At 47.8% G+C, this 13,713-nt stretch overlaps 1 protein-coding gene across 2 annotated transcripts in view; it reads right to left on the reverse strand.

The window, feature by feature from the left end:
- Nucleotides 1-5,599: 5,599 nt before the first annotated feature.
- The window catches only part of NCAM1 (neural cell adhesion molecule 1), a 134,264-nt gene continuing 126,150 nt past the window's right edge, over nt 5,600-13,713 (reverse strand). The window contains exons 17-20 of one of the 2 annotated variants that reach the window (XM_074927647.1): nt 12,538-12,745; nt 11,998-12,114; nt 9,445-10,227; nt 5,600-6,737 (exon numbers count right to left, since the gene is read on the reverse strand). In XM_074927647.1, the coding sequence (XP_074783748.1) occupies nt 6,617-6,737; nt 9,445-10,227; nt 11,998-12,114; nt 12,538-12,745 (1,229 nt within the window). In that variant the 3' untranslated portion in view covers nt 5,600-6,616. The remainder of the gene's footprint in view (nt 6,738-9,444; nt 10,228-11,997; nt 12,115-12,537; nt 12,746-13,713) is intronic. The other variant, XM_074927648.1, reaches the window with a different exon arrangement.

Raw genomic sequence — 13,713 nt, forward strand, 5'->3', positions numbered from 1 at the left:
GCAAAGTTTGGCAGACACGTCAACTGGGAGATGGAGCCTGAAGCAATGTGAGTGCTCATCCACAACCAAGACCCTCTACCACCCATTGCTCTGAATTTTATACCAGACTTGGATTTTTTTTTTTTTTAAGATACCCTTTAAAGAGTGGGGCTTTCTCAGTTTTTGAGTGGGAAGGAGAAAGACTGGAGCTGGCTGAGGGTTAAACCCTCATTCAGAACAGGTACTTCTTCCCTCTAAGTTAATGGGATCAGAGGGCCTCAGCAGCGTCTGGGAAACGGCCGCTTGACAGCGATGATTTCTGTACCCTCTCTGCCATCAGACAAGGAGGTGTGCTCCTGGGAGGGTGCTCACGCCTGTAGTCTGCAGGGTCTGAGGGGTTTGGTGCCCAGGACCCCCTGGAGCCAGCACAGCCCTTCCCCGGGTGGGACATGGAGCCTGTCACCAGTGAGACAGCCAGCGGGTGGCACCATCCTCCAGCACAAAAAGCTGTGGTTTCAGCCTTTTCCTGCTTCGCTGCCTTGTGTCCCCAAATCATCCTCTGTGCTCCTGCCAGCCAGGCTTGGGCACTGCGTGGGCTGCCAAATCCGAGCTACCCCCCAGCTGTGCTGTGGATGCGTGATCTGCCCCGGTGGATGAAGCCACAGGAAAGGAAACCTGGCTTAATTTAGCAGCCAGGAAGAGATTTCATTCCTGGCAAATGAAAAGAAATTCTCAACTCCTCTCCGCTGCAGGATCTGCTAGTCCCTTGCAGAGAGCATGGCTGTGGTGCGCGGTCCCTGCCTGGAGCTCTGGGAGGCTGTGCTAGGGGCAGCATCTTCCTGCCATTTTCAACAAGCAGTAGAGAGCTTATGGGCAGATGTGTAGAGGGGAGAGCCACCTTTACTGGAATGGGGTTCAGGTCTCTAAATATTCTGATACAGTTCAGTACAGATGCCCTTAAAATGACGCCCTGAAAGCACGCGCATGTATGTTCACAGACCTGAGGACAAGGCAGCTAGCTAGAATGTTTAGAAGAGATGAGAGAAAGAAGAAACTTTGCAGCAGATCTCTGGCCACCTCCCTTAAGGTCCCCCCCCAGTCCCGACATAACTTTTCAGCCCAGCCTGTGGTAAAAGGAGAGCTGCTCAGCCAAGCTGATGTTGACAGTTGGGTGCCATGGCCTCAACAGAGGGAGAGACAAGTTAAAATTACCAGGATAGGTAGGTCTGAAGGTTGATGAATGGCTGAAGAAATACAAAGCTCTAGTAAAGAGTTTTTCACTTCTGCTTGCCATTGAACACAACCCTGACTCCAGAGAGGGAAAACTCATCACTCTTCACACATGTGCTCTGCAGCAACAGTAAATCAGGCCAAGTGCTCCAGGTCCCTCTATTAATCTCGAAGAGGAAAGACTACCTGAGCTTCTCACGGTTTATTAAGATGCTACAGCAGGAAACCAGCCAAACAGCAGGGAGCAGAGTCTGTCCACCAGGCATTAGGCAGAGGTGACATCAGGGTAATTCAGGAAGTAGCTGCCGCAGCCAGGACCACAGAAAAAGACAACCTCGGAGACTTCCCTTGAAGCAGCAGCAGGGACTTTTAGCAATTAAGGTTTCTTGCCTTGAGAGTAGTTGAAATTTTTTTGCTCAGATGGTTAGGCAGTGAGAAGAAAGCTCTTTTACAGCTAAATGGAAACTTGTGTGTGAAAATAAAGTCTACTTTGCCTGAATTCGTGTAGATAAGAAAAAGTAAACAGACAACTCCTTGCAAACCCAGACTAGAAAAACAAAGTTTGACATTTTGGCAGTTTTTAGCTAAAATCTTAGAAAAAAAAGAGAAAGAAAAAAAGACACAAAAAAAGAAATACACTATTTCAAGAGCATCTCCTGATTTTCCAGCCGAAGCAAGCTTGTTGACACAATTGCACGTGCCCATGCATCCTGGTCACGTACTGACATTGTACCACATCAGCCTACGCGCCACTGTTCACGCTGGGTTCTTGTAAAAAATGCAGCACTGCAAGCATGCCGTGCAACAAAGCAGAAATCGGTCCCTGACTACAGAACCATTTTGCCCTCTGTATGCCACTGGCTGGGATGAGAAACTGTCTCAAGAACAAAGCAGGCTGGGAAAACTCCTCAAACTGCATAATGGAAAGAGTCAGGAGAGGGAAGTCAGGAATTCTGATGACAGAAAAATGAGAGCTGTAAAGGAGGTAAGAGCATGGATCCAGAACATGAATTCAAAAGGCATTCTGCAGTGACAGGCACCTGAGGAAAGATGCCCCCAAGAAAATAAGATTGTTTCCCGTGCGTTTTTCCCGTCCCTCTTCCTGGGACAGCCTTTGCTAAAGAACTATTGCTGCATATTAGAGCTCTCACTTCTTCTGTGTCCTGGGAGATCGGTGGTTAGGACAGAATTAAATTTTGTTAGATTCATCCCACCTTAGTCAAGTTCGGGCACCCAGTTCAGGATGGGTTAAGGGCACCTGTGAAAGCCAACACTTGCACGCACACAAAACTTTCACAGCCAGTGAAGGGAGGAGCACTTCTCATGAGAAAATGCAGCTGTCCCTGATTCACAGCAGACGTGAAACTGCGTTTGTGTGTTAGGTAGCTCAGGGAAATGATCTACAGCGGGACAGAGAAACAAACTTTAAAAATACACTCCTCTTCGCGTCACTCAGCACTTTGGAAGTGCCCGTCCGTGGCTCCACGTGCTGGCAGGTGTTCTTTCTGCACATCCAAAGCTTGCTAAGGCACGACAGTACCGCTGCTGCTGTTCAGGGTACCAGCCTGAACCACCACGCAGCTTCACTAACCACTACCCAGCTGTATTTCCAGCTTGTGCACAGCCCAGAGCCTCAGACGGGGGCTTAACTCGGGCCACAATGGGACTGCTTGCTCCACGTGCAAACACAGCCCTGGGAATCCATGGCTGTACGCAGGACCGAGCAGAGCATCTAAAGAAGGGCAGACTGTAGGCGTGAGCTTTTTTTTTGTAACTTTTATTTGAACACAGTATTCTGACAGAATGCAAAGTCAAAATCCTCAGTTAGTATCAGTATTTACACCAGTGAGAATGGGAATAAAGGTGGAATCGATGTTTCACTTGGTAAAAAGATTTTTTGTTTTTTTGTTTTTTTAACAAGATAGAAGGTCCCCAAAAGTAGGGAATGCTGAGTAAGGATGTCAATGGAGGGTCTGAGAACAACTATCAAAACAGCCTAGTGTGAAAATCTGGGGTTTGAAGGCTCCATAGAAAAGTGTGAAAATAAAACTCCACTCTAAAAGCCGAACAACTGGATGCACTATTATCTTACCATCTTTACGTATGGCGCAGCATGAAATGTAATCACTCCACAACTAGAAGCTGATCAGTCTGCATTGCCATATAGATATATATGTATGGCATGGATACATATATAAACATATACAGCGTAAACGGCATCAGGTTGGTCCCTCTTCAACGGTTTAAATAAAAGCAATGAAGCCTAAGCTGTCTTGGAAATGGGGTTCTTCTAAATTAAAACAAATTTATTCTTCATTAAGGGCGAGTATAAAACCACTCTCCAGAATTAATCTACAAGTATTGGGAGGTGTCACGAGGGCATTAAAAAGGGAGTTGGATGGACACTCCCAGCGTTCAGGCAATCACAGGGTTCACTTCTGCCTTGGAACAGTGCTCAGGCCACTGATCCCGACACAGACCCACTGCAGCCAACGAGGGACCTGTCTAATGATGCCGCTGGGTGCTGGATCAGGCTTTGAGCTGGTCACCTTTTACGACAGAAATGCCAATCCAGGTGATAGTTGCCACAATTTTCACCCAACGGGTGTGGACCAGTGTCACTGGACCCATTTCTGGTCATTAGCATTGTGCAGCAGTTGTTTCCTACCAGCTGCTCAGCTCTCAGTGGGTTACAGCTTAGGAGGTGTAACATACAGATGACAAAAGCAGTCACAGACTTTGCCGAAATGAGGAACAAATTGTTGTGGTCACCCACAGGAAGGGAGGTGCACGCTGCCTACCCACTAGTCCTCCGCTGCCCCAAGGACTCTCCTCAGCCACAGACAGACCATAGTAGCTTTTTGTGCTGCATTTTATGGATTGATTTCTTAGGAGAAAACTCCCAGGGGCCGTGGGCCAAACTTCCCCACAGTTACACAGACACTGCTGTGATGGGTCATGCAAGGGCCGAGAGTTTGACACAAGGCTTTGAAGCGAGGACCCATCCTGCCCCAAAATCCTGCTCAGGATGGGTATTGCGTGAGTGTCTATGCCTGCATATCCAGTCATCCTCCATTTTTATCCCAGGAGCTAAGGAAAAAATGCAAAAACCCCCACACTTAGCAAATGACAAGACCATTATTTTTCACAGTTTGACATTACGTGACGCTGCTGTAAAAGACTGCATACTTAGAAGAATACACTGACAAAAGTGGCTCAATTTACCTGAGCCGAACTGCAGTCTACCCACCCTCCATCATCCTTCTGTTCATCACCTTAGCGCAACGGAATGGATGCCATAGTCAGCTCGGTTTGATTTTTTCATTTAAAGGCTTCTGTTCCTTGTAAGAGTTGTTCTCTTTTTTTTTTTTTTTTTCCTGAATATTTTTTTTTTCAAATCTGAACTATCGCTACACCTTCCACATCCAAACTATGTTGAAGCTTTTATTTCAATACTATGACAAAAACACGTTTCACACTAAAATAGTCACGCACCCACAGTGCACAAGCTTGCAGATCTAAAGTAGAATAAAAAAGAAAACAAAAGGAAAAAAAAAAAAAAAGATAAAAAACAAAACCCCAACAGAAGGAACATCTCTATACAATGGGCTGGTCTTCCCTTATATACCTCTGCCTTCCTTCTGCTCAAGCCTCCTTTCTTTTCACCCCAAAATCTCAGTGTTACTCCCTGACTCCCAAGGATAAATGCCATCGACAAGCTCCCTGCTCCAGAGTGGTCACATGTGCTACATCAGCCCCCTTTTCCAACTGTTAAAGGACACGATGCCAAGACAAGTGAAATCACTGGGAGTCTTGGCATTGATTTCCAAGCACTTGCTCTTGATTTCACGGATTTGATCCTGCAGAGCATAGATGGATGGCTCAATACATGTGACAGAACAGAGCGGTTCCGTTGGAAGGGACCTACAACCATCAACTAGTCCAACTGCTGACAGAGCTGGCTTTGCAGGAGGGGTCTTGTGCAAAAAGTCTTTGCTTTTAAATCAGCTTTCCAGGGTCAAAGGAAACGGTATTTACTGACTAAGGAGGAATCGATGTAGTCAAACATCTAAGATGAGACCAGACCAGCCCTAACTGTACAATCTCCCTTCTGCTTCTCAAAGCTCCGGGAGGGTTGAAGGAAAGGGGAGAATGTCCTAAAAAAGCAGAGGTGATATTTCTCTTATGCAGTCAGGCCCAGGTCCAGCAAGGGACATAAAACTCTTAGTAAATTTAAGTGTAGAAGGACTCTCACCAGCAGTCTTCTCATTCCAAGTTAAGTGTGTGTTTGCGGGGACTGCTGGATAAAGACCTCGATTGGTGACAAGTGGTTTGAATACGCCCCCCCTCCCCCCAAAAAAACCCCAAACCAAACCCCAGCGTTACTTTTTTTCTTACTCCAGTAAGAAATAATAATAATAATAATAATAATAACAATAATAATAACAATAATTAAGAAAAGATAAAGGGGAAACAACTACTGTAAACATCCATGTTTTAAAATGTCTCCCTTTGCAAAGCAAGCATGCTGCTAACCTAGTGTCTATAGACTGTATTTACTTAAAAAAAAAAAAAAAAAGGCAGCTATTTTACACATACATTTAAACACAACAAAAGTTAAAAAAAATATTTGTCAATTGTAAACACTGGAAAGAACAAAAGTTGGCAAAAATTAACATAAAATTTTAAGAAATGTAGAGTCTGAATACTGCAAATTGAAATATATCCCCGAAGCTGCAATTTTGGCATTCTTCCTAAAAAAACAATAAAACCCAAATTAATGTCTAACGTGGAGAACAGAATTCAGTCACAAAGAGCTTGAGACACTTTGCATACTGAACAAATACAAGGTGAACAGAAATTATAACTTATTTATGAGGATTTACATATTTCAAACTTGACTGAAAAGTATAAAAATAAATTGTGGACTTTGTTCATTAAGTACCAGCTGTACCAAGTAGCACAGTGGTTATATCTGCTATACTAATGAAGGAAAGAACAGGGTATTTTTTTTTTTTTGTCTTTTTTTTTTTTTTTTGTGTCTAGGCCTAGTTGATTTTGAGCTTCCTAACCACACTGCAAATGGTATTTGCTATTTTGCTTATTTGAATATACACAGGGTCAGCTAAGCCCTGATTTGGTTATGGGTTTAACCCTGTTTTTAAAATGTATTACTTTTTAAAAGCAAGTGCACAACAAATAGAACCTTTCTAGAAATCTTAAAAAAAAAAAAAAAAGAAAAAGAAAAGAAAAAAGAGAGATTCCCCCCCTCCCCCCATTTATGCATTTTCTGTTTTGTTTGTTTTTTTTTAAAAAAAAGGCAACAGACACTAGAGGAATGAGATGTGTTTTGTGTTTTAAATGCTTGGGTGAAGTTGTTCTGTCATTTGCTTTCATCTGTCGCTGATCATGCTTTGCTCTCGTTTTCATTTGTTTGTGTGGCTTCATTGGGGACCGTCTTGACTTCTGCCGGAGGTGTCTTAGTTTCCGTTGCTTGCACTTCAGATTTGTCTTCTACTGGGGTTTTCCTGAAGGAGAATCACCAAAATGGCACAGTTTAGAGGCAGAGAAATATTGACTGTCTGGTGCTGCATTAATGATAAGGAAGGAATAAGTTTCTGGAAACAAGCAAATCTATTGCCTCGCTAGAGCAGAACGAGCGTTGCCAGCTGCAGAAATAAGTAAAACCAAACTCCCCCCGTGCCCCAGCTTCGTTTAGCTCTAGTGAAATGTGTTTTCATTTTCCTCCTGCCCTCAGCGAACATACTGGAAGGATGAAGTCTGAGGCTGCAGCAGAAGCACAAGGCATGTTGTGGTATGGAAAAAGGAGCAAAAGGGAAAACCCACAATTGCAAAGGAATATGATTTCACCACCCCTCATTTATGTCACCCGAATGTCCTATTAAAACAGAGTGCCACTTCAGCAGAAAATAGTTTTTTCCCTACAGGACGTCAGTCCCAGAACTCCCCAGTATGTTGCGGGAAAAGAAACACAGAAGTGAATGTTGTCAAACACATTTTTAGAAGCGTAAGAGAGGGTCAACATCCTCACAGGCTAAAGCTCGGGTTTGTCAGCCTCTTTTGGCACTTCACTGATGAACCAGAGAAGCCTGCGTGTCCAGTGCCCTCCTCACAGTCACGGAAAGTGCCAAGGCCAGCTGGTGGCCTCCCTGAAGATGTGCCCATTCCACCCAGTTAGTCTGGGATGACTGCAATCTTAATTCACCCTGAGGAGCTGGTGAGATGAACCTAAGCCTACGGTTAAAATCCTGATTTGCGCCAGGGGAAGCAGATGAGCAGCACAGGCAGAAGGAGGTGGCTGGATCAGCAGGAAGAACACAGCTCTGCATCCCACCACACCAAGAATTCACGTATGTGACCCAGACCAAGTTGCATCAGCTCAGCTGAAATCTTTCCTTACTGTGGGCAAACCATTTCCTACCTCCTTTCAGCTCAGGACCAGATCACAGTTCTCTGCTCTGTTTGTCTCTCTGCAGCACCCAGCACCCAGGGCAGTGGCTTTAGGTGCGGTGAACTGAAGTGGACGTGGATTTCTCGGCTCAGCTGCCCGGCTCCCCCCAGCCCTCGTGCATCTGCTGTGCCACCCAGGCCTCCCAGGAGGATGCTCCACGGCTGGGGGGCGCTCAGGGCAGTGCTGTGGCAGAAACGTCTCCTGATTTAGGGGAGGGCAGGAGCACAGCAGAGAGGTAGGGAGACCAGAGCTGTAAGACGTAAAGGAACATGAATGCTACAGTAAACCAGCACGGGTTTTCACTCAGACCTGGAGAAGAGCCTGGATCTTGGTCCTACGGTGTCTGGCTGCGCTTCTGTGAGCGCCAATACACACTGCAATCAGTGTCACAGCCCATGATCAAGGCCAATCCTTTACTCTGGATTAAATACAAAGCTTCCAGAATGAGGTAATTTTCCTGGAAATGTGAGGATGGAAAAAGTTCTAACCAAAGCTGTGCCTTAGGGTATGTCTCCAGCGTGGTTGCTATAGTGTAGATGTATACGACCAATCTAAACCTCGCTCTAGAACAGCCAGTTAGGTTCTTGGCAGGAATCTAGCTGACAGTGCAGAGCCCAGTGTCCTCAATACACTTCCCTTCGCAAAGGCTGAAGATGCAGCTGAACTTTTGCTTTTGGGAGCTGCTCCCACAGCAAATTAGAGCTGCCTTTTCAGGACTCTTTCTCATTGTAAAACAAGACAGGAAAGAAGAGATATTCCTCCTATTTCATCTTGCCTCTATCAACACGTGGTGTCCAAACAGGAAGCCAGAAGGAACAGGGACCTTAGGTACTTGTCCCCTCAAGGGTGGCTTATCCATTTTCTGCCAGCATGTTCCAGGCTTCTGTGCTCATGGCTCTGTCAGCAACTGCCACCCAAACGGACAGAGCAAGAGTGTTCTTGTCCAACATCTAAACAACAGCTGGGGGCTCTCCCCCCGTTACCTAGATGAGGACTTTGTGCTGTTTTCACTCTCCAGTCACAGCGTCTCCTGCCAAACACGGTGCACACTCATCTCGGGTGAGGAAAGTGGCTCCTGTCCAGGTGGCATAAGGCTCTAAAGGACCCTAGGGTTGTCCTGCCTAAGGGCATGCCGGTGCTCTCTGAATACATCAGCTGGGTGAAGAGGAGATCGGGTGGAGACTCATCTGCCAAGTTATCCTGACGCAGCTGCGCTGTGACTGCTGCCCCTCTCTCAGACAGGATCACGCTGTCGTATCCTTTTGGCAGTTTAGGGACAAATCCAGAGGTACCATGCTTTTACAGTTTCACATGGCAGTAGCTTCTGCCCAGCCTTAAACTGAAATAAATTCTGAAGGGCTCCACTGATCTGTTAGGCAGTTGAATTCGGGTGGCTACGCTCACTGAGCTGCAGGAACTCAGCACCTCCGGGGACAGCACTTCCTTTGCCCCAAACTGAACTGTTTCTGATCTCTCTCATGAAAGAATAACCTGTGATAGACAAAGCTGCATAAAAGTCTAAAGAATAACACATTTACGATACAGTCCTGGGTTTGTCTTTTCTCTGCTTCCCTGGCACAGCCTACTCCTGCTTTCCTCCTGCACCTTTAAAGCCAAGCCCTCTTTAGTTGGTTCACGGGTGAGTTAGTTTGCTAAGGGAAAGAATGAGATTAGTTAAGAGAACACACAACAAGAACACAGCACAAGCACCAGTGCACAAGAGACATAGCACACAACCAACAGAAGATTAAAGGCAGCCATACTCGGTCTTTGCAGGTGCAGCAGGTACAGAGCTGTCTGCGGTGGAAGAAGCAAGCTCACGAGCCTGCCCGCTAGCCACACCGGCAGGAGTAGAAGTGCCAAGAGCTGCAAAAACATCCTTTGCAAGATCAATGTCTGGTGTCTTGAAGGTCCCTTCGTCCATTTTAAAGTCCTCATTCTGGGAGGGGTTTGTGATGCTGCCTGAAGCAGCCTCGCTCTTCACATTGCTTGGGTTCTTGGTTGTCTCTGTTGGGCTCTTCGCTGTACTGGGCTGCCCAGGTTCCTTTTCCGGGCTCTTGGTGCTTGAGACCTCCTGCTTGGGCTCTGAGGGAGCTGGAGGGCTAGCGAGGTTTGCAGGGCCTGGGGCAGCTGGCTTGTTACCGCCTGCCACTTTGGAGGTCTCGGCCACGTTAGCAGCAGCGCTGGGGCTGAGCACTGCACCTTGGTTGGACAGGACACTTGAAGACAAGTTATTAGTAGCTGGAGTAGAGCTTGGGGTATCGCTGAGATCAACCAGGGGGGCCACTTTTGGGGTGGAGGAGGGTGGTGGTGAAGAGATTGAGGTGGCTGCCCCTTTGGCTGGAGTAGCCTGGCCAGGCGACATGGAGTTTGAGTCAGGAATGGCCGTGGCTGGCAGGGCAACACTGGAGGTCAGCGTAGTGGTCTCGCTGGTGGGGCTGTTCTGAGCAGTGGCAAAGGTTTCAGTGATAGTGTCAGAGTTAGTGGTGCCCGTGGTTACAGAAGGCAGCATGTCCTCAACAGTAGCTGCGGTATCGGCAGGGTGCCTGCGAAGAGGACAGGAGTAGAAGAGAAATAGAGACAATGAAGCCCGTAAATGACAGCAGGGGAAAGGGGACAGAGCGTGAGAGAGAGAAGGCAAGTGGGTGGCGCAGCAGCAGCATGGCATGTGGTTACAACACACACAGAACGTCAAGAGATACTCAGAGGAGCAGAAACCCTTCAGAGGTCAAATGTGCAAAGGGTGCAAGGGCTAGCCAGGATGGCTGAAGAATAACTAGGAGGAGAAAGAGAGCAAAGAGGATGTGACCTTCAGGAATGGCTTGTTCATGTGGATTTGGCCAAGCCTAACCCCATCAGCTTGCAGACTCTTCTCTTTTAGCCCAACTTTCCTCTCGGCCCCTTCCAAGCCCTCCCAAGGAAGTTTTCTGCCAGTTCCCTGAGCTCGCAGCCCTGGGCCATTTGGCACCACGCAACAAGGTCCCAGGGTGGGACCCCCGAATCCAGTCCCTCATCTTGGCCCTGTCCTTCTGCCTGCAGGTCTAAGGCCTTCATCAAACCATACAGAATATAATTAGTTTTCTCACACACATGTGTAAGGCATATATATATATGTACATACACATACACACATGCAGCTTTGAGGTGAAGTTTCTGCCCTTTTGATCAGACTCCAGCCTGTTGTGTTAGCTGGAGTAAGGTTTGCTTTAGGACAATGTCACAACGCTTGAGCAGCCATGATGTAGCCCTGGTTGCCTTAACAAGTACACGGATGCGAGGTTGGAAAAACAAGTGATTTATTCCATGAGAGCCAGTGTGCCTGAGAACACCACCCCAGACTTATTAACAGAGCAAAAACTTTCACAGAGGAGAATTGAGCTAAAACTCTGGTAAGACTAGCTGGGAAAAATCAAGACAATATAAATCCCAGCTATTCCTCACTGCTGCACATCTGTATTTCAGTGCTGCCTGTGGACTTTTCCCTCTCGCCCTCCAGAGCCTTCCAGCAGAGGCGTTTTACCAGGGGACCCCACTGCTGCCCGAATCAAAGGAGGTGAGCAGTGTGCGGGTGGGGGAGCCCGACCTCCCCACTGTGATGACTCTGCTGAAGGAAAAGGAACCCAGCTTATGCCATCAATCCCAACAAACCTGACCCGAGTATTAACCAGCATTTCAGCACCTTCCTGAAGTGAGTTTCTCCCATTGCTTCTCCAGAAGCTACGGAGAAGTACTCAGAGAGCGCTCACCACAACTGCAGCAGTCTAGGGAAGAGCCTAACGCAGACAGTGGGCAATACTTAAACCTTGCCAATCCCAGCTGACGTGGACTCACAGACTCAGGCCCCAAACAAGTTCTCTGATATAAACTTAGCTCGTAGGTAGCTCTCAGTAATCAGCCTCCCACAGCATCCAGTGTAGCTGCTCTGCTGCTTTCCCCAGGGGGCCTTCACGCGCTCACAGAGCATGGCCAGGGCAGAGCTCAGGCAGGAGTCGGGGGTAGCTGGGGGCTGCTCTTGCGCCGGGTCCTTTGCAGTGAACCTGGGCAGGTGCCTGACCCCCACACAGGACGGGACTGGCAGCGGGTCTTTCAAGAATCATTGTGTTACTGCCCCCTCCCTTCCTGTGCTGGAAACAGGAATCACTGAATCTTGAGGAAGAAAGGAGGCGTTTCCTCACTGGTAGGTCACAAGTGGAACATGGAGGTTTTACCTTTCTTCCTCTCTTCCTGCCCTAAGTCATGGGCATGAGAGATCAGGGATTAAGGCAACTGAGGGCAATGTACTGACCCTGTACTAAGATTGACTAATGCCAACGTACTCTGGCTCCGTCAGCGGGGTGGTCTCGTTGGGCTCTGTGTGTTTTCCCCCATCGTGGTTGGGGGTCCGCTCCTCCTCAGTCCGCACCTCCACAATAGGCTCCTTGGACTCATCTTTCCTGTAACAAAGGAATTGCACGGAGGTTGGTTGCCATTCACGTTAGGTATCCTTCTGCAAAGACACGCTGCAAATGTTGATAGTGAGTGACAGAAACAGACTGGCCTAAACAGCAGATTACTTGTTTTTGTCACACCCCCTCCCAGTTATTACCTACAGCACAGAAGATCACCGTGATGTCCAGTATTTGGGCCAAGCCGAAATTTTTGTTAATGGCTACTAACAGGAATAGGGCAAAACCAGAGAAACAGCTGAAGAAACCGCTCTCTGGAAATATAAAGCAGAACCAGCGTGGCCCCAGATCTTTTCAGTACCCTCCCATCAGGGATGAGGAACCCAGAACTCCCTAAACCACTTCCTTTTCCAGAGATGCTGAGGGGACCCAGTGATCAACAGGAGTGATACAGGTGATGACAGTACTCACGAGAAGGCGGCTTTGCCCTCCTCCATGTCTTTGCCCTTGGCTCCTGGGCCGGATTTCCCGCATAAGTTGACAGCAATGCACATCAGCAGGCCACACTTGTTCAGGAAGTAGCAGGTGACATCCACAGCCACCAGGAGCAGCACAAAGATAACAATGAGAATGCCTACGATGGCTGCGGTCCCAAGGCCTGAGGTAGGGCTAGTGCTGGCTTTAGCGACCAAAAAGAGAAGAAAAGAAGGCATTGTAGTTAAAAGGTGTGTTGGGGCTAGTTATGGCTCGAGTTGGGCTATGCTTAGGTTGCAAACATGGGAAACTTACAGAAAGAACACACCCTCTCTAGCAGCCTTGTACCATAACCAGTACTTTCTCCTAAAGACATGCAGGACAACCTACCTGGAAAGACAGATTCACTTGGACCTAACAGGCCTTTTACCATCTCCGTTGGGCTAAGGCCTGGAAAGCAGACTACAGAGACCTCTTCTGCTGCAGAGTACAGCCAGCTGGAACTCTGAAGGGCTCCTGTTTCCCTCCACCACTTCCTCAAGATGAAGGCTCTGTCTAGGGTCCAGAGGGACTTTGGCACTGCCAGCCTGGCACCAGGACGGGTGTAAGTGTAGCCTAGACTCTGTAGCATGACTTGCCCTGGCGGGACACACAATACTGGGTGCCACCTGTGGGGCCTCGGGGTTGATTAGCCCCTTACGTGGTGAGAACGGAAGGAGGAATGAAAACCCTTCCTGCTGCTCCCGTAAGACCCAGCTACCTAGAACGGGAAAGCAGCAAGCTCTTCACGTCTCATCCAGAGGCAGCTGAGCTCATCGTGAATGCTCTGGGAGTGTTTTAGCTTAGGTACAGACAACAACCCAAGGAAGGAGACGGTAAAGGTGAGCAGGCTGTCACTCTGCTGACATTGTCCTGATGGCAGCAGCTGCCTGCTCCACCACACCCCATCTCCACCATGTCTCCCCAGCTACAGAACAGAAAAAAATACCTTGTCTTTTCCAGCAGACAAAAGGACAGCAGGTGCCAGGTGGTGATGGAGGCCTAGAAAATGTGTGGGGTTGCCCTGACAGTACTAACTTCAGGGGAAGTGCCTTTAACTGTCCACCCGCTTGTAAAATGCCGAGTACTTTCTTAGAAACAGGGAGTGGATAAACGCATCGATTAATCCTGTCA

The sequence above is a fragment of the Athene noctua genome, chromosome 26 (assembly GCF_965140245.1).
Source record: "Athene noctua chromosome 26, bAthNoc1.hap1.1, whole genome shotgun sequence".
In the NCBI taxonomy this organism is placed as follows: Eukaryota; Metazoa; Chordata; class Aves; order Strigiformes; family Strigidae; genus Athene; species Athene noctua.